At 38.5% G+C, this 24,550-nt stretch overlaps 1 protein-coding gene across 1 annotated transcript in view; it reads left to right on the forward strand.

The window, feature by feature from the left end:
* The window catches only part of LOC132482957 (protein WWC3-like), a 106,334-nt gene that overhangs the window by 39,036 nt on the left and 42,748 nt on the right, over nucleotides 1-24,550 (forward strand). The window contains 2 exon segments of the mRNA XM_060088234.1: nucleotides 13,534-13,607; nucleotides 17,822-18,064. Coding sequence (XP_059944217.1) covers nucleotides 13,534-13,607; nucleotides 17,822-18,064 — 317 coding nt within the window.

A 24,550-nucleotide genomic window follows, 5' to 3' on the forward strand; every position in this document is an offset into this window, starting at 1 on the left:
CAGCTATTCAGCTCTGCCACCTAGTACACAAGGAGCCATAGGTTCTAGATGAACAAATTGGTGTGGCTATGTTCCTATCTAACTTTACTTATAAAAATAGGTGGCAGAATGGAATTTTCCCCTGGTTGCCTGAGGATTGACTCTACAACACTAGGTTCCTAAAGTCTTTGTAGCTGAGACACTCTTGGCTTCTACTTTGATACTGTTTGTCATTGTTCTAAAAGAAGTTTAGGAAATTTACCTGAATTAAAATTAATTTTGTTTGAGACTTGGTAGAATTTCAAAATGCACTTTTGATAATGTGTGATTCCTTGAGTTAGGCGAGGGTTGGGAATCAGTATTTGAAACTGGACTGTGAATATTTAAAAGCAGTACTTTTGTAATGTCATTGAGTGACATTTGCTGTTAATTTTTTACCAAATAGAAAGCCACTTGGACTGCTTCTTTTTCCTAGGACTTATTAAACAAAGATGTGTAAGTGGAAAGGTGAAGACAGAAAAAGATGAAGAGAGAATAAAGAAAATAGATTGACATAAAAGTCAGGTCTTAAAATAATTAGCTACTGCAGGGGGAAGATGGTGGAAGAGTAAGACGCGGAGATCACCTTTCTCCCCACAGATACATCAGAAATACATCTACACGTGGCACAACTCCTACAGGACACCCACTGATCGCTGGCAGAAGACCTCACACCTCCCAAAAGGCAAGAAACTCCCCACATACCTGGGTAGGGCAAAAGAGAAAAGAATAAACAGAGACAAAAGAATAGGGATGGGACCTGCACCAGTGGGAGGGAGCCGTGAAGGAGGAACGGTTTCCACACACTAGGAGCCCGTTTGCGGGCGGAGACTGCGGGTGGCGGAGGGGGAAAGCTTCGGAGCCGCGGGGGACAATGCAGCAACAGGCGTGCGGAGGGCAAAGCAGAGAGATTGCTACAGATGATCGGTGCCGACCGGCACTCACCAGCCCGAGAGGCTTGTCTGCTCACCCGCCAGGGTGGGCGGGGCTGGGAGCTGAGGCTCGGGCTTCAGTCGGAGCGCAGGGAGAGGACTGGCGGCGTGAACACAACCTGAAGGGGTTCGTGCGCCACGGCTAGCCGGGAGGGAGTCCAGGAAAAGGTCTGGATCTGCCTGAGAAGCTAGAGACATTTTCTTCCCTCTTTGTTTCCTGGTGCGCGAGGAGAGGGGATTAAGAGCGCTGCTTAAAGGAGCTGCAGAGACGGGCGCGAGACACGTCTAAAAGCGCAGACCCCAGGGACTGGCTAAGACGCTAAGGCTGCTGCTGCCGCCGCCAAGAAGCCCGTGTGCGAGCACAGGGCACTCTCCACACCTTCCCTCCCGGGAGCCTGTGCAGCCCGCCACTGCCTGGGTCCCGTGATACAGGGACAAGTTCCTGGGGAGAACACACGGTGCACCTCAGGCTGCTGCAACGTCACACCAGCCTCTGCCACCGCAGGCTCGCCCCGCATCCATAACCCTCCTTCCCCGCGGCCTGAGTAAGCGAGAGCCCCTGAATGATCCCAAATTGAGGAGATAGACTTCGAGAGCAAGATATATTATTTTTTCCCCTTTCCTCTTTTTGTGGGTGTGTATGTGTATGCTTCTGGTTGAGATTTTGTCTGTATAGCTTTGCTTTCACCATTTGTCCTAGGGGTCTGCCCATCCGTTTTTTGTGTTTTCTTTTGTTTGTTTTACTTTAAAATTTTTTTTGGTAATAATTATTTTTTATTTTAATAATTCTATTTTATTTTATCTTTATTTTGTTTTATCCTATTTCTACCTTCTTTCCTTCCTTTCTTTCTCTCTCTCTCTCCCTCCCTCCCTCCCTCTCTCTCTTTTTCTTTCTTTCTTTTTCTTTTTCTCCCTTTAATTCTGAGCCGTGTGGATGAAAGGCTCTTGGTGCTGCAGCCAGGAGTCAGTGCTGTACCTCTGAAGTGGGAGAGCCAACTTCAGGACACAGGTCCACAAGAGACCTCCCAGCTCCACATATATCAAGCAGCGAAAATCTCCCAGAGATCTCCATCTCAACACCAGCACCCAGCTTCAGTCAACGACCAGCAAGCTACAGTGCTGGTCACCCTATGCCAAGCAACTAGCAAGACAGGAACACAACCCCACCCATTAGCAGAGAGGCTGCCTAAAATCATAAAAAGTCCACAGACACCCCAAAACACACCACCAGACAACTTCTCCGGGAGAACGCACAGCGTGCCTCAGTCTGGTGCAACGTCACTCCGGCCTGTGCCGCTGCAGGCTCGCCCTGCACTCCGTACCCCTCCCTCCCCCAAGCCTGAGTGAGCCAGAGTCCCCGAAGCAGCTGCTCCTTTAACCCCATCCTGTCTGAGCAAAGTACAGACGCCCTCTCGCGACCTACACGCAGAGGCAGGGCCAAATCCAAAGCTGAGCCTGGGGAGCTGTGCGAACAAAGAAGAGAAAGGGACATCTCTCCCGGCAGCCTCAGAAGCAGTGGATTAAAGCTCCACATCAACTTGATGTACCCTGCATGTGTGGAATACATGAAGCGACAAAAAATCATCCCAAATTGAGGAGGTGGACTTTGAGAGCAAGACTTAGGATTTTTCCCCCTTTTCCTCTTTTTGTGAGTGTGTATGTGTATGCTTCTGTGTGAGATTTTGTCTGTATAGCTTTGCTTCCACCATTTGACCCAGGGTTCTATCCGTTCTTTAAAAAAATTTTTTTTTCTTAATAATAATTTTTTATTTTAATAACTTTATTTTATTTCATCTTATTTTATTTTACTTTATTTTCTTTCTTTTTTCTTTCTTTTTCTTCCTTTTTCTTTCTTTCCTGCCTTCCTTCCTTCCCTCTCTCCCTGACTCCCTCCCTCCCTCCCTCCTTCCTTTAGACAACGAATAATCCCAAATTGAGGAGGTGGGCTTTGAGACCAAGATTTATGATTTTTCCCATTTTCCTCCTTTTGTGAGTGTGTATGTGTATGCTTCTGTGTGAGATTTTGTCTGTATAGCTTTGCTTCCACCATTTGACCCAGGGTTCTATCCATCCTTTTTAAAAAATTTTTTTCTTAATTATTTTTTATTTTAATAACTTTATTTTATTTTACTTTATCTTCTTTCTATCTTCCATTTTTCCTTCCTTCCCTCCTTCCTTCCTCCCTCCCTCCCTTCTTTCTTTCTCTTTCTCTCTCTTTTTTTCTTTCTTTTTCCTTTCTTTCTACTTCTACTAATCCTTTGTTTCTACTTTTTATCCCTTTTATTTCTGAGCTGTGAGGATGAAAGGCTCTTGGTGCTGCAGCCAGGAGTCAGTGCTGTGCCTCTGAGGTGGGAGAGCCAACTTCAGGACACTGGTCCACGAGAGACCTCCCAGCTCCACATAATATCAAATGGCGAAAATCTCCCAGAGATCTCCATCTCAACACCAGCACCTAGCTTCACTCAACGACCAGCAAGCTACACTTCTGGGCACCCTATGCCAAACAACTAGCAAGACAGGAACACAACCCCACCCATTAGCAGAGAGGCTGTCTAAAATCATAATAAGTCCACAGACACCCCCAAAACACACCACCAGGCGTGGACCTGCCCACCAGAAAGACAAGATCCAGCCTCATCCACCAGAACACAGGCATTAGTCCCCTCCACCTGGAAGCCTACACAACCCAATGAACCAAGGTTAGCCACTGGGGACAGACACCAAAAACAATGGGAACTACGAACCTGCAGCCTGCAAAAAGGAGACCACAAACACAGTAAGATAAGCAATATGAGAAAACAAAAACACATAGCAGATGAAGGAGCAAGATAAAAACCCACCAAACCTAACAAATGAAGCAGAAATAGGCAGTCTACCTGAAAAAGAATTCAGAATAATGATAGTAAAGATGATCCAAAATCTTGGAAATAGAATAGACAAAATGCAAGAAACATTTAACAAGGACCTAGAAGAACTAAAGATGAAACAAGCAATGATGAACAACACAATAAATGAAATTAAAAATACTCTAGATGGAATCAATAGCAGAAAAACTGAGGCAGAAGAACGGATAAGTGACCTGGAAGATAAAATAGTGGAAATAACTACTGCAGAGCAGAATAAAGAAAAAAGAATGAAAAGAACTGGGGACAGTCTCAGAGACCTCTGGGACATAAGAAAATGCACCAACATTCGAATTATAGTGGTTCCAGAAAAAGAAGAGAAAAAGAAAGGGACTGAGGAAATATCTTAAGCGATTATAGTTGAAAACTTCCCTAATATTGGAAAGAAAATAGTTAATCAAGTCCAGGAAGCACAGAGAGTCCCATACAGGATAAATCCAAGGAGAAATATGCCAAGACACATATTAATCAAACTGTCAAAAATTAAATACAAAGAAAACATATTAAAAACAGCAAGGGGAAAAAAACAAATAACACACAAGGGAATCCCCAAAAGGTTAACAGCAGATCTTTCAGCAGAAACTCTGCAAGCCAGAAGGGACTGGCAGGACATATTTAAAGTAATGAAGGAGAAAAACCTAAAACCAAGATTACTCTACCCAGCAAGGATCTCATTCAGATTTGATGGAGAAATTATAACCTTTACAGACAAGCAAAAGCTGAGAGAGTTCAGCACCACCAAATTTGCTTTACAACAAATGCTAAAGGAACTTCTCTAGGCAAGAAACACAAGAGGAGGAAAAGACCTACAATAATGAACCCAAAACAATTAAGAAAATGGAAATAGGAACATACATATCGATAATACCTTAAATGTAAATGGACTAAATGCTCCCACTGAAAGACACAGATTGGCTGAATGGATACAAAAACAATACCCATATATATGCTCTCTACAAGAGACCCACTTCAGACCTAGAGACACATACAGATTGAAAGTAAGGGGATGGAAAAAGATATTCCATGCAAATGGAAACCAAAAGAAAGCTGGAGTAACAATTCTCATATCAGAAAAGAATAGACCTTAAAATAAAGACTATTAGAAGAGACAAAGAAGGACACTATATAATAATCAAGGGATCGATCCAAGAAGAAGATATAACAATTGTAAATATTTATGCACCCAACATAGGAATACCTCAATACATAAGGCAAATACTAACAGCCATAAAAGGAGAAATCGACAGTAACACATTCATAGTAGGGGACTTTAACACCCCACTTTCACCAGTGGACAGATCATCCAAAATGAAAATAAATAAGGAAACACAAGCTTTAAATGGTACATTAAACAAGATTGACTTAATATTTATAGGACATTCCATCCAAGAACAACAGGATACACACTTTTCTCAAGTGCTTATGGAACATTCTCCAGGATAGATCATATCTTGGGTCACAAATCAAGCCTTGGTAAATTTAAGAAAATTGAAATCGTATCAACTATCTTTTCTGACCACAACTTTATGAGACTAGGTAGCAATTACCAGAAAAGATCTGTAAAAAATACCAACACATGGAGGTGAAACAATACACTACTTAATAACGAAGTGATCACTGAAACAATCAAAGAGGAAATAAAAAAATACCTAGAAACAAATGACAATGGAGACACGATGAACCAAAATCTATGGGATGCAGAAAAAGCAGTTCTAAGAGGGAAGTTTATAGCAATACAATCCTACCTTAAGAAACAGGAAACAACTGGAATAAACAACACAACCTTGCATGTAAAGCAATTAGATAAAGGAGAAAAAAAACAACCCCAAAGTTAGCAGAAGGAAAGAAATTATAAAAATTGGAAATAAATGAAAAAGAAATGAAGGAAACAATAGCAGCGATCAATAAAAGTAAAAGCTGGTTCTTTGAGAAGATAAACAATATTGATAAGGCATTAGCCAGACTCATCAAGAAAAAAAGGGAGAGGACTCAAACCAATAGAATTAGAAATGGAGAAGTAACAACTGACACTGCAGAAATACAAAAGATCATGAGAGATTACTACAAACAACTCTATGCCAATAAAATGGACAGCCTGGCCAAATGGACAGATTATTAGAAATTGCACATCCTGCCAAGACTGAATAAGGAAGAAATAGAAAATATGAACAGACCAATCAAAAGCACTGAAATTGAAACGATGATTAAAAATCTTCCAACAAACAAAAGCCGAGGACCAGATGGCTTCACAGGCAAATTCTATCAAACATTTAGAGAAGAGCTAACACCTATCCTTCTCAAACTCTTCCAAAATATAGCAGAGGGAGGAACACTCCCAAACTCATTCTATGAGGCCACCATCACCTTGATACCAAAACCAGATGAGGATGTCACAAAGAAAGGAAACTGCAGTCCAATACCACTGATTAACATAGATGCAAAAATCCTCAACAAAATACTAGCAAACAGAATGGAACAGCACATTAAAAGGATCATACACCATGATCAAGTGAGGTTTATTCCAGGAATGCAAGGGTTCTTCAATATATGAAAATGAAACAATGTGATACACCATATTAACAAATTGAAGGAGAAAAATCATATGATCATCTCAATAGATGCAGAGAAACCTTTTGACAAAATTCAGCATGCATTTATGATAAAAACCCTGCAGAAAGTAGGCATAGAGGGAACTTTTTCTCCACATAATAAAGGCCGTATATGACAAACCCACAGCAAACGTCGTGCTCAATGGTGAAAAACTGAAACCATTTCCAGTAAGATCAGGAACAAGACAAGGTTGCCCACTGTCACCACTATTATTCAACATAGTTTTGGAAGTTTTAGCCACAGCAATCAGAGAAGAAAAGGAAATAAAAAGAATCCAAAAGGAAAAGAAGAAGTAATGCTGTCAGTGTTTGCAGACAACATGATACTATACATAGAGAATCCTAAAGATGCTACCAGAAAACTACTAGAGCTAATCAATGAATTTGGTAAAGTTGCAGGATACAAAATTAATGCACAGAAATCTCTGGCATTCCTATACACTAATGATGAAAAATCTGAAAGTGAAATTAAGAAAACACTCCCATTTACCACTGCAACAGAAAGAATAAAATATCTAGGAATAAACCTACCTAAGGAGACAAAAGATCTGTATGCAGAAAATTATAAGACACTGATGAAGGAAATTCAAGATGATACAAATAGATGGAGAGATATACCATGTTCTTGGATTGGAAGAATCAACACTGTGAAAATGACTCTACTACCCAAAGCAATCTACAGATTCAATGCAAGCCCTATCAAACTACCACTGGCATTTTTCACAGAACTAGAACAAAAATTTCACAATTTCTATGGAAACACAAAAGACTCCGAATAGCCAAATCAATCTTGAGAATGGAAAACGGAGCTGGAGGAATCAGGCTCCTGGACTTCAGACTATACTACAAAGCTACAATAATGAAGGCAGTATGATACTGGCACAGAAACAGAAAAATATATCAAAAGAACAGGATAGAAAGCCCAGAGATAAACCCACACACATAAGGTCACCTTATCTTTGATAAAAGAGGTAGGAATGTACAGTGGATAAAGGACAGACTCTTTAATAAGTGGTTCTGGGAAAACTGTACAGGTACATGTAAAAGTATGAGATTAGATTACTCCCTAACACCATACATAAAAATAAGCCTAACATTGATTAAAGATCTAAATGTAAGGCCATAAACTATCAAATCCTTAGAGGAAAACATAGGCAGAACACTCTATGACATAAGTCACAGCAAGATCGTTTTTGACCCACCTCCTAGAAAAAAGGAAATAAAAACAAAAACAAATGAGACCTAATGAAACTTCAAAGCTTTTGCACAGCAAAGGAAACCATAAACAAGATGAAAAGACAACAATCAGAATGGGAGAAAATATTTGCAAATGAAACAACTGAGAAAGGATTAATCTCCAAACTTTATAAGCAGCTCAGGCAGCTCAATAACAACAAAAAAGACACAACCCAATCCAAAGGTCGGCAGAAGACCTAAATAGACATTTCTGGAAAGAAGATATACAGATTGCCAACAAACACATGGAAGAATGCTCCACATCATTAATCATTAGAGAAATGAAAATCAAAACTACAATGAGATATCCACAGCAGTCAGAATGGCCATCATCAAAAAATCTAGAAACAGTAAATGCTGGAGAGGGTGTGGAGAAAAGGGAACACTCTTGCACTGCTGGTGGGAATGTGAATTGGTACAGCCACTATGGAGAACAGTATGGGGGTTCCTTAAAAAACTACAAATAGAACTACCATATGAGCCAGCAATCCCATTACTGGGCATATACCCTGAGAAAACCATAATTCAAAAATTGTCATGTACCAAAATGTTCATTGTAGCTCTATTTACAATAGCCTGGAGATGGAAACAACCTAAGTGTCCATCATCGGATGAATGGATAAAGAAGATGTGGCACCTACATACAATGGAATACTACTCAGCCATAAAAAGAAACAAACGAGCTATTTGTATTGAGGTTGATAGACCTAGAGTCTGTCATACAGAGTGAAGTAAGTCAGAAAGAGAAAGACAAATACTGTGTGGTAACACATATATGTGGAATAAGAAAGAAAATGTCATGAAGAACCTAGGGGTAAGACAGGAATAAAGGTACAGACCTACTAGAGAATGGACTTGTGGATATGGGGAGGAGGAAGGGTAAGCTGTGACAAAGCGAGAGAGAGTCATGGACATATATACACTACCAAACGTAAAATAGATAGCTAGTGGGAAGCAGCTGCATAGCACAGGGAGATCAGCTCGGTGCTTTGTGACCGCCTGGAGGGGTGGGATGGGGAGGGTGGGAGGGAGGGAGACGTAGGAGGGAGGAGCTATGGGAACATATGTATATGTATAACTGATTTGCTTTGTTGTGGGGCAGAGACTAGCACACCAATGTAAAGCAATTATCCTCCAATAAAGATTAAAAACAAAAAAGATTTTAAAAAAAGAACTTAAGGGTAAGGTGGGAATAAAGACACAGACCTACTAGAGAATGGATTTGAGGATATGGGGAGGGTGAAGAGTAAGTTGTGACAAAGTGAGAGAGTGTCATGGACATATGTACACTACCAAAAATAAAATAGATAGCTAGTGGGAAGCAGCTGCATAGCACAGGGAGATCAGCTCGGTGCTTTGTGACCACCTCGAGGGATGGGATAGGGAGGGTGGGAGGGAGGGAGACGCAAGAGGGAGAATATATAGGAACATATGTATATGTAGAACTGATTCACTTTGTTATAAAGCAGAAACTAACACACCATTGTAAAGCTATTATACTGCAATAAAGATGTTAAAAATTTGTTACATTGCAGGTTAGGAATTTGAGGTTCAGGGAGTTGAGGTGACTTGCCCAAGGTCACACAGCTTACAATTGTTTGATTATAAAGCTTGTGTTCTTAACAGTACCACTCATTAAATGTCCAAAATGAGAAAAAAATAATTAGCTACTATTTTAAAACTCAGCAAACATTTCCTCTTTTGGAATATAGGAAATAATGACTATTTCTTGAATTTTGTGGAGCAGCCTATTTTCAGTTTTCCCTTCATTGTTCTTAATAGTACACTTGTACATTTTCAACCACATGTATTATGTGGCTTAAGGAATATGATAACTCCCTGTAACACACAGGGAAGAATCTGTTAACTCAAAAAATAATATTTTTTTCTAAAGATTTTGGAGTGACTGAGAGAAGGAAAAATGTCTGACTCACTCAGTTTCTTTAATTAGTCATTGCTTCTTGTCATAAAGTTAGAATTAGAATGTAGGTATTTCTAACTAGCATGAGGAGAAACGGGTAAGATCAAAGGCTTTTGTAATGATTTATGTAGAATGTCCTAAACCTATTGGTGTGAAGCTTGTTACAGAGTTATAATAACAATAGCAGTAAATTATTCTTATTGATGAGACTCTGAACTGTACGGGGGCATGCAGCTTCCCATGTCTGACCTCATTTTAACCAGTTTTCCCCATCTCTGTTATGTAGTATAATGAGGAGACTACAGTGCCAGGTTACCTAAGGTCTTAAATCTGAGAGAGGCAAGTCTGGGTTCAAAATTACATCTCTGATTATTAGACTCCGGCACTGCCTAATGCATGATGTTACTATAGAGAAAAATATCAAAAAGCTATGCCCAATATCATAAGTACATATGATATCTAAGTTAGCTCTTGCTATGTAGGGTTTTAAAACTGCAGTCAAGATGTCAGGTCAATTAGAAAGCCTCAGATTAGGTGACCAAACAAGCAAGAATATACAAGGGAGAAAAGACAGTCTCTTTAATAAGGGGTGCTAGGAAAACTGGACAGCTACATGTAGAAGAATGAAATTAGAACATTCTCTAACATCATACACAAAAATAAGCTCAAAATGGATTAGTAAGACCAGACACTATAAAACTCTTAGAGGAAAACATTGGAAGAACAGTCTTTGACATAAATCACAGCAAGATCTTTTTTTGACCTACCTCCTAGAGTAATGAAAATAAAAACAAAAATAAACAAATGGGACCTCATTAAACTGAAATGCTTCTGCCCAGCAAAGGAAACCATAAACAAAATGAAAAGACTAGGGAAAGATAGATGAGAAAAAATATTTGCAAAGCGACCAACCACGGATAAATCTCCAAAATATACAAACAGCTCATGCAGCTGAATATCAAAAAACAAACAAACAAGGCAATCAAAAAAATGGGTGGAAGATCTAAGTAGACATTTCTCCAAATAAGACATACTCATGGACAAAAGTCACATGAAAAGATGCTCAACGTCACTAATTATCGGAGAAATACAAATCAAAGTTACAATGTGGTATCACCCCACAGCAGTCAGAATGGCCATTATCAAAAAGTCCACAAGCAATAAATTCCACTGTTGGTGGAAATGTAAATTGGTGCAGCCACTATGGAGAACAGTATGAAGCTTTCTTAAAAAGCTAAAAATAGAGCTACATATGATCCTGCTATCCCACTCCTGGGCATATATCCGGAGAAAACCATGATTCGAAAAGATACATGCACCCCAGTGTTCACTGCAGCACTATTTACAATAACCAGGACATGGAAGCAAGCTAAGTGTCCATTGACCATGGAATGGATAAAGGTGTGGTACATATATACAATGGAATACTACTCAGCCATAAAAATAATGAAATAATGCCATTTGCAGCAATATGGATGGAACTAGAGATTATCATACTAAGTGAAGTAAGTTGGACAGAGAAAGACAAATATCATATGATATTGCTTATATGTGGAATCAAAAAAAAATACAAATGAACCTATATACAAAACAGAGATAGAGTCACAGATGTAGAAAACAAACTGTGGTTAGACAGGGGGAAAGGGGAGGAGGGATAAACTGGGAGATTGAGATTGACATATAGACACTATGATGTATAAAGTTGATAACTAATAAGGACCTACTCTGTAGCACAGGGAACTCTACTCAACAGTCTGTAATGACCTACATGGGAAAAGAATTTTAAAAAGCGTGGATACATGTATATGTAAAACTGATTCACTTTGCTGTACACCTGAAACTAACACAACATTGTAAATCAACTATACTCTTCAGCATGACAGTTTGTTTCACACAAATGTGCAACCTGAGAAGGCAATGGAGAAAGTCACCTAACATCATGGGAGTAACAATCCATTGTAACCTAATCACAGAAATGACTTTTCTTTACCTTTGCTCTATTCTTTTGGATGGAATCAAGTCACTGGTCCAACCTACTTTCTAGTAGAGGTGATTACACATGGGCTGAATAACAGAAGGTAAAGATTGTTGCGGGCCAACTTAGAAGTGTGTCTATTTTAGTTAATATTATGAGTCATTTTTGAGGGCAGGTGTTAGGTATATGACATGTTTTTCAAGACTAGGGATTTGTAACCAGAGACTTATAAGCAATATCAGCATAACATTGGAATTTGGAATTTGCGGTACATGATATAGGACTATATAGAACTGAGACAGGAACCATTTTGGTATTTTTAAATTGTAGATTGCCTTGTTTTTGACTAAAACATTTTTATTTGTCTCAAAGAAGAGTGAAGCCCACAAGTTTGTAAATTACTTTTAGAAGAGATTTAAGGAGTGAGGCGTATTAATCTCACTGAAGAATCAGCTCAGTGATAAAGAGGGTGATGAAAAGACAAGTAGAGCATTTCCACTCTGGAAAGTTTCTAAAGATGTCAAACTTCATATCTAAATATGTATACTGAACAGAGTTTGTGGAAAGGGGGAGCTGATAGAACTGTTTAAATATATGATTGTGACTCATTTCATTGGAGAATTTCAGTGCACCATAAGCCACTTCTTCATCTTGTCATTCAGTATATTTCCAAGGCAGTATACGTGTAGAGAAATTCACAATAGAAATTTATTAAAATGTGTATCAACAAATTAATTACTAATCATTCAAGTAGAATGTTCTTAAATATTTGTTGACATGAAGTTATTAAAAGGAAAAAGACTTAGTGGTCATTATATACGATCTAGTAAATTCAAGTCTACACCTTGAAGGATTTTTTAAAATTTATTTTATTTATCGTTGGCTGCGTTGGGTCTTTGTTGCTGTGTGCAGGCTTTCTCTAGTTGCAGCGAGCGGGGGCTACTCTTCGTTGTGGTGAGTGGGCTTCTCAAGGCGGTGGCTTCTCTTGTTGCAGAGCACAGGCTCTAGGTGAGCGGGCTTCATTAGTTGCAGCATACGGGCTCAGTAGTTGTGGCTCATAGGCTCTAGAGCGCAGGCTCCTTAGTTGCGGCACACAGGCTTAGTTGCTCCATGGCATGTAGGATCTTCCTGGACCAGGAATTGAACCCGTGTCCCCTGCATTGGCAGGAGGGTTCTTAACCCGTGTGCCACCAGGGAAGCCCCTGAAGGATTTATTGAAAATACATTTTTATGACATTTCCAGGAATGAAAAAAAATAAGCCACAATTGTGTTTCGTATAAGTCTTTTTGTTTTGTCTAGCATGTTGATCACTTCAGTGTAATTGGTAGGAAAAATATTTAAATACAGCTACTGATTGGATCCAGAACACCACATTTTATATTCTAGCTCTTAAAGTAATATTGCCCAATCCCAGTCATTTTTATTCTTTGATTTCCTTCTTTTAACATTTTGTTCTTTTATATACCATACCATATTGGAGAGAGTTATCCTATACCCCAAACACATACTAGTCTGTCTTCTTCAGATTTTATTGTTTCTTACTAGGACATGATCATTCCATATTCATTGAGAAACTGGATATTTGAGAACAGTGTACAAAATGGGATAACATTTTAAACCTTTGTATCAACCCTTAATAAATTATTTCTTTCTTTAAAAAACTTCAATTTTGTTTGATATAATAACAAATGAATATATTTCCACTGAGGAAAAAAGAGTTCAACTGTTTGGATAGTATTAAACCCAGATTCCCAAACCCCTCTGGTCAGAGGTTGCAACAGAATTTTATTTGGTACATTTCCTTCCAGTGCTTTGAAAAATTGAAATTTAAAGAAGAATTAAAAGAGTATTTTTAACTGTTGCTGAAATTTAAATGAATTTACAATTTTGAAAATGTTTTAATATGAATTTTTATTGTTTTTCTTTTATTCCCCAAAGTTTGCCTTTGATGATAAAGCAAACCTTGTAGACCAAGTCAGACTTAATCGGCAATGTGAGGAGGACAGAAAGAGGTAAGAAACTCATTTTAAAAATCTTACCTTCTGCTTACTTCTTTTTCCCTGGAGAGAAATAGAACACAGTTCAGTATGTGTCTACCTAAAATTTTACCAAAATGCAGTGTCTAATGTAATACAAAATAATGGATTCTCATTTTTCGTTTAGCTTCCGAATACATGTAACAAACTGTCAAGTGCATTTAAAATGTCAAATTCAAAATATTGCTAACACTTGTAAAGATCTGATTCAGTAAGAATGGAGATTTTCCAGCTTTTTAAAACCTTCCTGCTAGTTGAGAACTCCCTTTTTCCTCCCTCTTAGACTGAGTATCAGTCCCTCAGACCAAGCTAAGTTAAACTATTTTTTTTCCATTTATTTTTTTGGCTCAATAGGTTAATGTTGAGCCATTAATGGAAAAAGCCACACATAATTATTTTCAAAGACATTTTAAGAACTAGAGTAACAGGTAATAGCAGTAGATATTCCATTTCATTTTGTTTGAAAGAATTTAAATGCAATTATTTATATTGACCTAAATAATAATAAATAGTCTGGCTTCTGAAATTCAATATTTGACTATAGTTTTTGCCTGTTTGTTTATCTTTCCTAGTCTTAATTTTAGAACATGGGCAAATCTGAGACAATCAATACATCATATTTCTCCTCAAATGCTTAGGGCCCCTTGTTTTCAATATTGTCCCACTACTTTAGCATTACTCTCACCTGCTTAGAGACTTTACCTCTTTTCATCCTTTGGTAACATCTTAAAACACAGTTGTTTAAAATATGTCCTTCTTAAAGCTATAAAGCATATCAAAAATAAATTTCTTTCATTAAAAATGAAATACTATCTTGAAGACAAAACAGCAGGATACCAGCTAGTGTAAGGAGGATACTTTCTGGCTAAATAATTGGCTCTCATCTATGTGTATAATTTATGTATGTCTGGACTTTCACTTTTCTTGGCTTCTTAGAAAATGTAAAAATATCAACAAAAGCAGATCACATGACTCTCTGCTAAGGACAAGCATTAACTGACATAGGTCTTCGGTTTGCTAAGTGGTTTTATATTGAATTTTTTTCTTGCTTATTATGATGTAGTAGTGTTGGACTTTAAAATTTCCACATGTAATATTTCAAAATTCATTATCCATATTGATTATCTACAGTGGTCACATTATTAATCATATACTTCTTCTCTTTAGCTTGCTCATATTTTTTGAAGGAATGTCGCCTCTTGTGAATATTCCTCTGGGCATTTTGCATGTTTGTTCTGAAAATGCACAGTGTAGGCTGGAATTTGCCAGGCTGTACTAAACTCAGAAAATAGGTCATTGCTATGCTTAGCAAGTAATTGTTACATGTTTTGCTGTAGCATTTACCAAACACAGTGAGCAATTTCTTATTTTCTAGAGATGTAACCTTTAAGGTTACAGTGAATAACGTTTAAAATGTTTAGGTAAGTATTTAGGTAGATTATTCATGAAAGAACATGGCATTTTACCTTCTTACATATATTTTATATTTATATTTTACATATATTTTATTTTTTAGAGCATTTTCAGGTTTACAGCAAAACTCAGTGGACAATATAGAGTTCCCATGTACTTCTTACCTATCTACACATATAACCTCCCTCACTATAAACATCTCCAGAGATGTACCAGAGGGTAGGTACATTTGTTACACTTCATGAACGTACATTGTCACATCATAATCACCTAAAGTGATTCATTAGGGTTTGTTCATGGTATTGTACATTCTGTGCATTTGGACAAATGTATAATGACATGTATCCAATATTATGGTATTCAGTACAGTGTTTTCACTTCCCTAAAAATCCATAGTGCTCTGCCTACTCATTCCTTCCTCAGCACTAACCTATGAAAACCACTGAGATTTTACTAACTCCATAGTTTTCCAGAAAGTCATATACATATAATTATGCAGTATGTAGCCTTTTCAGATTGACTTCCTTCACTTATAATACTGTGTAAGTTTCCTTCCTGTATTTCATGTCTTGATGGCTCATTCCTTTTTAGTGCTGAATAATATCCCATTGTTTAAATGTACCATAGTTTATTTCTCTGTTCGTCTACTAAAGTAAGACATCTTGGTTGCTTCCAAGTTTATTTTTTTATCCTATGCACAATTTTATTGATGGAATAAACATATATTTCCATTGATAAAATGTAAAGACATAAAGGGAAGTGTTTCTTGATACATAGGTGATATAAATAAATGCAGGACAAAATTAATAAGAAATGAGATGGAAACAAATTGCTTCCAAGGTTTGTGTATTATAAACAAAGCTGCTATAAACATCCATGTGCAGATTTGTATGGACATAAAATTTCAGCTCTTTTGGGTAAACACCAAGGAGTGTGACTGCTGGATCACATGGTAAGAGTATGTTTAGTTTTATGAGAAACTGTCAAAGTGGCTGTAGCATTTTGCATTCCTTCCAGCAGTGAATGGGAGTGCCTGTTGCTCCACATCCTCACCAGCATTTGATGTTGTCAGTGTCCTCATTTTGGCCATTCTAATAGCTGTGTAGTAGAATGTCACTGTTGTTTTAATTTTCATTTCCCTGGTGACGTATGATTTAGAGCATCTTTTTTTTCATATGCTTTGCTGTCTGTTTATCTTCTTCAGTGAGGTGTCCGTTAAGGTGTCTGGCCCATTTAGTTGAATTGTTTGTTCTCTCACTGTTTAGTTTTAAGTATTCTTTCTACATTTTGGATAACAGTTCTGATCAGATGTGTCTTTTGCAAATGTTTCTTCCCAGTCTGTGATTTGTTGTCTCACATGTGTTGACATTGGCTTTCACTGAGCAGAAGTTTTAATTTTAATGAAGTTGAACTTACCCATTATTTCTTTCATGGATCATGCCTTTGGTATTGTATCTAAAATGACATTTCCAAACCAAGGTCTTAGTTTTCTCCTATGTAATCTTCTAAGAGTTTTACAGTTTTGCCTTTTATATTTAGGTCTTGAGTTAAATTTTGTGAAGGGTGTGAAGTCTGTGTCTAGATGCTTTTTTTTTTTTTTGCATGTAGATGTCCAGTTGTTCCAGCACCATTTGAGGAAAAGACTGTCTTTACTATCCTGTTCTTTTGCCAGTACCACACTATCTTGATTACTGTACTGCTTTATATTAAGTCTTGACGTCTCATAGTGTCAGTTCTCCAGCTTTGTTCTCTTTCTTCAGTATTGTGTTGCCTGTTCTGGACCTGTTGCCCCTTTAGAATCAATTTGTTTATGTCCACTAATATAAGTTGCTGGAATTTTGATTGGGATTGTTTTGAATCTATAGAGCAAGCTGAGAAGAAGTGACATCTTGACAGTGTCAAATCTTTCCTATCCATGAACATGGAATGTCTCTTCATTTATTTAGTTCTTCTTTGTATCAGTTCATCATAGTTTTGTAATTTCCTTTGTATAGATCTTGTACAAGTTTGGTTAGACTTATAACTATTTCATTTTTGGAGGTGCCATGTGAATGGTACTGTGTTTTAAATTTCAGATCCACTTGTTTATTGATGGTATATAGGAAAGCAGTTGATTTTTGTATAAGCTTGTATCCTGCAATCTTGCACTAATTGCTTAAGAGTTCCAGGGGAAATTTTTTTTGTTATCAGTTTCTTTGGGGTTTCCTCATAGACGATTATGTGAACTGTGAACAAGGACTGTTTTATGTCTTTCTTTCCAATCTGTGCACAGTGTATTCCTTTTATTTTATTCCGTTAGTTAGGACTTTCATACGACATTGAAAAGGATTGGTGATGGAGTACACCATTGTTCTGAACTTGATCTCAGTGAGAAAGCTTTAGCTTCATACCATTAAGAATGGTATTAGTTGTATTTTTTTTTGTAGATGTTCTTTATCAAATTGAGGAAGTTTCTATTTCTATTTTAGTGGGGTTTTTTTGTTTTGTTTTTTATATATACTAAATGAATGCTAGATTTTTTCAGATGCTTGTTCTGCATCTCTTGATATGGTCACATGATCTTTTAAAATCTGTTGCTGTGATGGATTATATTAATTGATTTTTGAATGTTGAACCAGCACACCTAGGATAAATCCCACTTGACGGTTGTGGTGTAATTCTTTTTGTGTTATGTTGGATTCAATTTGCTAATACTTAGTTGAGGATTATAGCGTCTGTATTGTGAAGAGAATTTTAAAAGTGAAGTTCATGGATTTTTCTGTGTCCCTGTCTCGCAGAGTCACAAATATCCAGAGGCAGCCCTCCCAGTTTGAGAGCGAGTCCTGGCTGGGCATGGCCGAGGCCGACAGGGACCGGCTGCAGCTCATCAAAGAGAAGGAGGCCCTGCTTCAGGAGCTGCAGCTCATCGTCCAGCAGACGAGGCCGGCGGAAGACGTGGCCCGGCTGGAGGAGGAGCGGCGGCGCCTAGAGGAGGAGATCCAGCGCTCCCAGGCCACATCCGTGCAGGGTGCCACGGAAAGGTGGGCTGGCTGGGCAGGCGGGGCCGGCTTCCAGCGGAGGAGCAACTGGCAAAGCCGAAGCCTTATTACTCAGGCAGCTATGGCCTGGCGGAAGGTGGAGGGAGCCGTTGCCTGCCGTCCGCAGGGGGTGCCCAGGGCTCGGAGGCTCCCGGTCCCTATTACAAGTGGGAGGTGGTCGAGAATCGGATGGAGTAGGGAAGACCGGAGAACCCACGACTTAGACCCCGCCCACTCCCGCTGCAGGTGCCGGGTGCCCCCGCCCCCTATGTTTTCAGGACAGCGCCCAGGACAGGTGTCGGGTCTCCAGCCCGGTGGGGGTCGGCTCCGTGACCACGGGGGGAACCCCGTTCCTGACATCAGCAGCATCTCCGTTTCCGCAGTCTACCTCTTACTTTTATCTCCGACTTTGACTTCTCGCCAGCAAAGCCTGCACATTTGGCAGCAGGAAGTCTCCGCTGTCTCGCGTGTCTGTTTCTGAACGTGCGTCTCTTCACCTGGTCTTGGGGCTCTTTCCCAGCGTGGGACACATGAAGCCAGCACAGAGTCCTTTGTCCTGTGTTGCTCGGCCTTTCGTTGTGTGCTCTGTCTCCTGGTTTGCGTTTGCTGTGTGTGATCACAGATTGCTGGTGATCACGGATTGTGTGGAAGGCTCCGTCTGCTTTCCACGTAGCACAGCTGTCAGAAGTTTGGGGATATTTGCTGAGCTTTGGAGAGCCCACCGCCCATTTGATAACATACTGGCTCCTTAAAATTCACTGTGTTACCAGGATCATAAGCTGTATCTCTGTGAGCATTCTCTAGGTAGAGTTTAATAGTCACCTGAATTATTTGGTCAGTACAGATGCCCTCATAACGACTGTTTCATCGAATGTTAAGATTGTCCTCTGTATTTGCTAGGGGTTATCTCTACTTGGTTATTCGTCATTAATTGATAGGTCTGTGTCCTGTCCTTAGGGGCCAATGTCAACGCTGGAGGGAAGCGGTGTGGTTTGGAGAGTCCAGTGCATAGGAATGGGCAGAGTGCATGCTAATTTGCCTGGAGTGGTAGAGTGCCCTCTCACCTCTCTCAAAATAAACCCAGAGTTTATTGCTTCTGACTCTGCAAAGGGACTATGAAATGGAAGTTTCATCTGTGCTCTTGTGCTTCTGTATTGTTTCAGCTTAATATCACTTTCCATTTTTCCCATGGTATTCTCTTGTGTACGTTCTGGGTGGGAGGCCCTGGCAGTTCCATTTGGTTCTCTGTTAATGGGATGGATTCAGTCCTGTGAATACTACTTGCTTCTTAGGACCTGACACCCACACGCCAGTGACTGATTCTGCCCGTGCCATGTGGAGATGCCAGGGCACAAATCCAGGGAACCCCCAGAGCAGGTGTTACCATTATGCTTGGATTCAAGACCTGGGTCCCCCAAACTTGTCCAGCTTATGCGGTCTATTTTGGGACCAGTGCAGGAGCTGAGTCTTGGGATCTGAAACCATGGGGTGAAGAAGGAGAGGTGGGGCTTCCCTGGTGGCGCAGTGGTTGAGAGTCCGCCTGCCGATGCAGGGGACACGGGTTCGTGCCCCGATCCCGGAGGATCCCACGTGCCGCGGAGCGGCTGGGCCCGCGAGCCATGGCCGCGGAGCCTGTGTGTCCGGAGCCTGTGCTCCGCAACGGGGGAGGCCACAGCAGTGAGAGGCCCGCGTACAGCAAAAAAAAAAAAAAAAAAAAAAAAAAAAGAAGGAGAGGTGAACTTGTCTTCTGAGTATGAAATATATTGGTCCTGGGTCAGAAATGGTAAAGGGGAAAGGGAGGATGGATAAATTAGGAGTTTGGGATTAAAATATACATACTAGTATATATAAAATAGATAACCATCAAGGACCTACAGTGTAGCACTGGGAACTATACTCAATATCTTGTAATAACCTATAATGGAAGAGAGTATGAAAGGGGAATATCTGTTTATATATGTATATGTATAACTGAATCACTTTACTGTACACCTGAAACTAACACAACATTATAAAGCAACTATACTTCAGTAGAAATTAATAAAAAATAAACATTTAAAAAGTAAAGTGCTATTTAAAGTAAATGACTTAAAGATAGTAAATTAGACACTACATTTTAAAGTCTGTTATCTTTTAAAATACTCGTCTTTGTAGAAGGAGTTCTTAATGTTCTTAGAATTCTTTAATGTGCAGACATGAGACTCTACTTCTAGGGTTGAACCCTGGCAAGTTTCCTGTATGTCTTGTCCTTCCTAGTTGAAAAAAGGTGTACAGAAGGTTGGCATGTATTTAAGATAACTATTTTTATAGAAAAATAGAATAGAAATATGGCCGCTTACATCCCAGATAGTTTTTACATCTCTCAATAACTGATAGACTGGCTTGTATAAATGTTTCCACCTCTGTTTTATAGGGAATTTACATTTACATTCATCACCACCCATGGTTACAACATTTTTTTTTCTTGTCATGAGAACTTATAAGATTTACTTTCATGGCAACTTTCAAATACACAATACAGAATGATTAAGTCTAGTTATACTGCTGTACATTACTTCCCCATGATTTAATTAACTTGATAACTGGAAGTTTTTGACCACCTTTACTCATTTCACTCTGCCCTTCACGTCTGGCCACCACCAATCTGCTCTCTGTATCTATGACCTTGTTAGTTTATTTGTTTGTTTTAGATTCCACATATAAGTGAGACCATACTTTATGTCTTTGACATCTCACTTTAGCACAGTCCTCTCAAGATTCCTCCATGTTGTCACAGATGACAATATTTTCTTCTTTTCTGGCTGAGTAATATTCCAACACGTGTGTGTATTTACCACATCTTCTTTATTCATTCACCTGACAATGGCACTTACGTTGCTTGCATATCTTGGCTGTCGTAACTAATGCTGCTATGAATATTGGGATACATGTATCTTTTCAAATTAATGTTTTCACTTTTTTCTTTTTGGATAAATATCCAGAAATGGTGTTGCTTGATCATATGGTAACTCTATTTTTGATTTTTAAGGAACCTCCATATTATTGTTCATGGTGGCTGCACCAATTTACATTCCCACCAGCAGTATAGGAGGGTTCCGCTTTCTCCACATCCTCACTAACTCTTGTTATTTCTGTTCTTTTTGATAATAGCCATTCTGACAAGTGTGAGGTGGTATCTCACTGTGGTTTTGATTTGCATTTCTCTAATAATTAGAGATGTTGAGCATCTTTACATGTGCCTTTACATGTGTTGGTCATCTGTATGTCTTCTTTAGATAAATGTCTATTTCTGATTCTTTTGCTATTTTTGTAATTGATTGTTTTTTTCAACTGAGTTGTGTGAATTTTTTATATATTTTGGATATTAACCCCTTATGAGATATACGATTTGCAGATATCTTTTCCCATTCATTAGGTTGCCTTTTTATTTGGTTAATGGTTTCCTTTGCTGTGCAGAAGGTTTTTAGTTTGATATAGTACATTTGCTTATTTTTGCTTTTGTTTCCTGTGCTTTTGATGTGAAATCCAAAATATTGTTACCAAAACCAGTGTCAGGGTCTTGATATACCACCTATGTCTTCCTCTTGGAGTTTTGTAGTTTCACATCTTATAGCCAAGTCTTTAATCCATTTTGGTTAATTTTTTATATGGTGTAAACTAGTGGTCCTGTTTCATTCTTTTGTGTGTGGCTGTCCAGTTTTCTTATCACTGTTTATTGAAGAGAATGTTGTTTCCCCATTTTATATTCTTGGCTCTTTTGTTGTAGATTAACTGACCATATATGAGTAGGTTTACTTCTAGGCTGTCTGTTCTGCTCCATTGTTCTATGTGTCTTTTTATACAGATATCATACTGATTTGACTATAGCTTTGTCATTTAGTTTGAAATCAGGAAGTGTGATTCTTCCAGGTTAGTTCTTTCTCAAGATTGCTTTGACTATTTGGGTCATTTGTGGATGCCAATTTTAGGATTGTTTATTCCTTCTGTGGGAAATGCCATTGGTATTTTGATAGGGATTGTATTGACTTTGTAGATTGCTTTGTGTATTATTGACATTTTAACAGTGTTAATTCTGCCAATCCACAAGCACAGAATATCTTTCTATTTATTTGTTTTTTTCTTCAGTTTCTCTCATCATTGTAATGGTTTTTCACCTCCTTCGTTCAATTTATTCCTGGTATTTTATTCTTTTTGATACAATTGTAAATGGGATTGTCTTTCATCATTTGTCTTTCTGACAGATCACTATTAGTGTTTAGAAATGTAAAATATTTCTCTATATTGGTTTTGTATCCTGCAAATTTACTGCAACTTCATTTATTAGTTCTAACAACTTTTTGGTGGAGTCTTTAGTGTTCCCTATATGTCATATCATGTCATCTGCAGATAGTTATAGGTGTACTTATTCCTTTCCATTTTGGATTTCTTTTATTTCTTTTCCTAGTCAGATTGCTGTGCCTAGGACTTTCAATACTATGTTGCATAAAAGTGGCGAGAGTGGGCATCCTTGCTTTTTCTTGGTCTTAGAGGAAAAGCTTTTAGTTTTTCATGTTTGAGTATGATGTTTGCTGTGGGTTTGTCATAATGACCTTTATTATGTTCAGGTATGCTCCCTGTATACCCACTTTTTTTTTTAGAGTTTTTGTCAAAAATGGTTTGAATTTTGTCAAATGCTTTTTTTTTGTATCTATTGAGATAATCATATCATTTTTGTCCCTCATCTTGTTAATGTGGTATACAATTGATTTGCAAATACTGAAACATTATTGCATCTCTGGACTAATTCCCACTTGATTATAGTGTATGACTCTTTTAATTTATTGTTGAATTCACTTTGCTAATATTTTGCTGGTGATTTTTTCATCTATGTTCATCAGGGATATTGGCCTGTAACTTTCTTTTCTTGTGGTGTCCGTGTCAGGTTTTGTTAACAGGGTAATGCTGGCATCATAAAATGAGTTTGAATTTGTTCCTTCATCTTCTATTTTTTGGTAGAGTTGGGGAAAAGTTGTTATTAAGTCTTCTTCGAATGTTTGGTAGAATTCACTAGTGAAATCATGTGCTCCTTGGGCTTTTGGGGGAGGTTTTAAATTATGGATTCAGTCCTGTTGCTAGTAAACTGTCTCTTCAAATTTTGTTTCTTCATGGTTCGGTCTTGGAAGGTTATATGTTTCTAGAAATTTATTTCTCATAGGTTGTCCAATTTGTTGGTATATAATTGTTCATAGTAGTCTCTTATGATTGTTTGTACTTCTGTGGTATTAGTTATGTCTCCTTATTCATTTCTTAGTTTAATTATTTGTGATATTTCTGATTTTAATTGTCTTTTTTTCTTGGTGAGCCTGGCTAAAGCTTTTTCAATTTTGTTTATCTTTTCAAAGAACCTGCTCTCGGTTTCATTGATAATTTCTACTGTCTTTTTAGCCTCTATTTCATTTATTTCTGCTCTCATTTTTATTATTTTCTTCCTTGGGCTAACTTTAGGCTTCATTTGTTCTTCTTTTTCTAATTCCTTGAGGTTCAAAGTTAGGCTGTATATTTGAAGATTTTCTTATGTCTTGTAGTAGGTATCACTAAAAACATTGCTCTTAGAACTGCTGTGTAGCATTCCAGAAGTTTGATGTGTGTATTTGGTGTGTACAGATATAGGAGTGTAATTTTCTTTTTCTTGTGGTGTCCTTGTCAGGTTTTGGTAACAGGGTAATGCTAGCATCATTAGTTAGGAAGCATCCCTCATCTTCAACTTTTTCAGAAAGTTTGAGAAAGACAGTTATTAAATCTTCTTTGACTGTTTGGTAAAATTGACCAGGGAAGCCTGCTGGTCCTGAACTTTTGTTTGGTGGGAAGTGCTGGATTACTGATTCAACGTCCTTACTAGTTTTTGGTATGTTCAGTTTTCTCTTTCTTCATAATTCAGTCCTGCCTTGAATGTTTCTAGGGTGCATCCATTTCTTTTGTGTTGTTCAGTTTGCTGGCATACAATTGTTTATAGCAGCCTCTTATAATCCTTTGTATTCCCATGGTGTCAGTTGTAACGTCTCCTCTTTTATTTCTGATTTTATGTGTTTAAGCCCTGCCCTTTTCTTGACGTTAGCTAAACTTTCATCAGTTTGTCTATCTTTTATTTATTTATTTATTTATTTATTTTGCGGTATGCGGGCCTCTCACTGTTGTGGCCTCTCCCGTTGCGGAGCACAGGCTCCGGATGCGCAGGCCCAGCAGCCATGGCTCACGGGCCCAGCCGCTCTGCGGCATATGGGATCCTCCCAGACCAGGGCACGAACCCGTATCCCCTGCATCGGGAGGCGGACTCTCAACCACTGCGCCACCAGGGAGGCCCCAGTTTGTCTATCTTTTAAAAGAAAAAAAAAGCCTCTTAATTTCATTCATCTTTTCTATTGCCTCTTGAGTCTTTGTTACATTTATTTCCATCCCGATCTTTGTTATTTCTTTCCTAATAGTACCTTTGGGCTTCATTTGTTCTTCTTT

This window comes from Mesoplodon densirostris, assembly GCF_025265405.1.
Source record: "Mesoplodon densirostris isolate mMesDen1 chromosome Y unlocalized genomic scaffold, mMesDen1 primary haplotype SUPER_Y_unloc_1, whole genome shotgun sequence".
Taxonomy (NCBI): domain Eukaryota; kingdom Metazoa; phylum Chordata; class Mammalia; order Artiodactyla; family Ziphiidae; genus Mesoplodon; species Mesoplodon densirostris.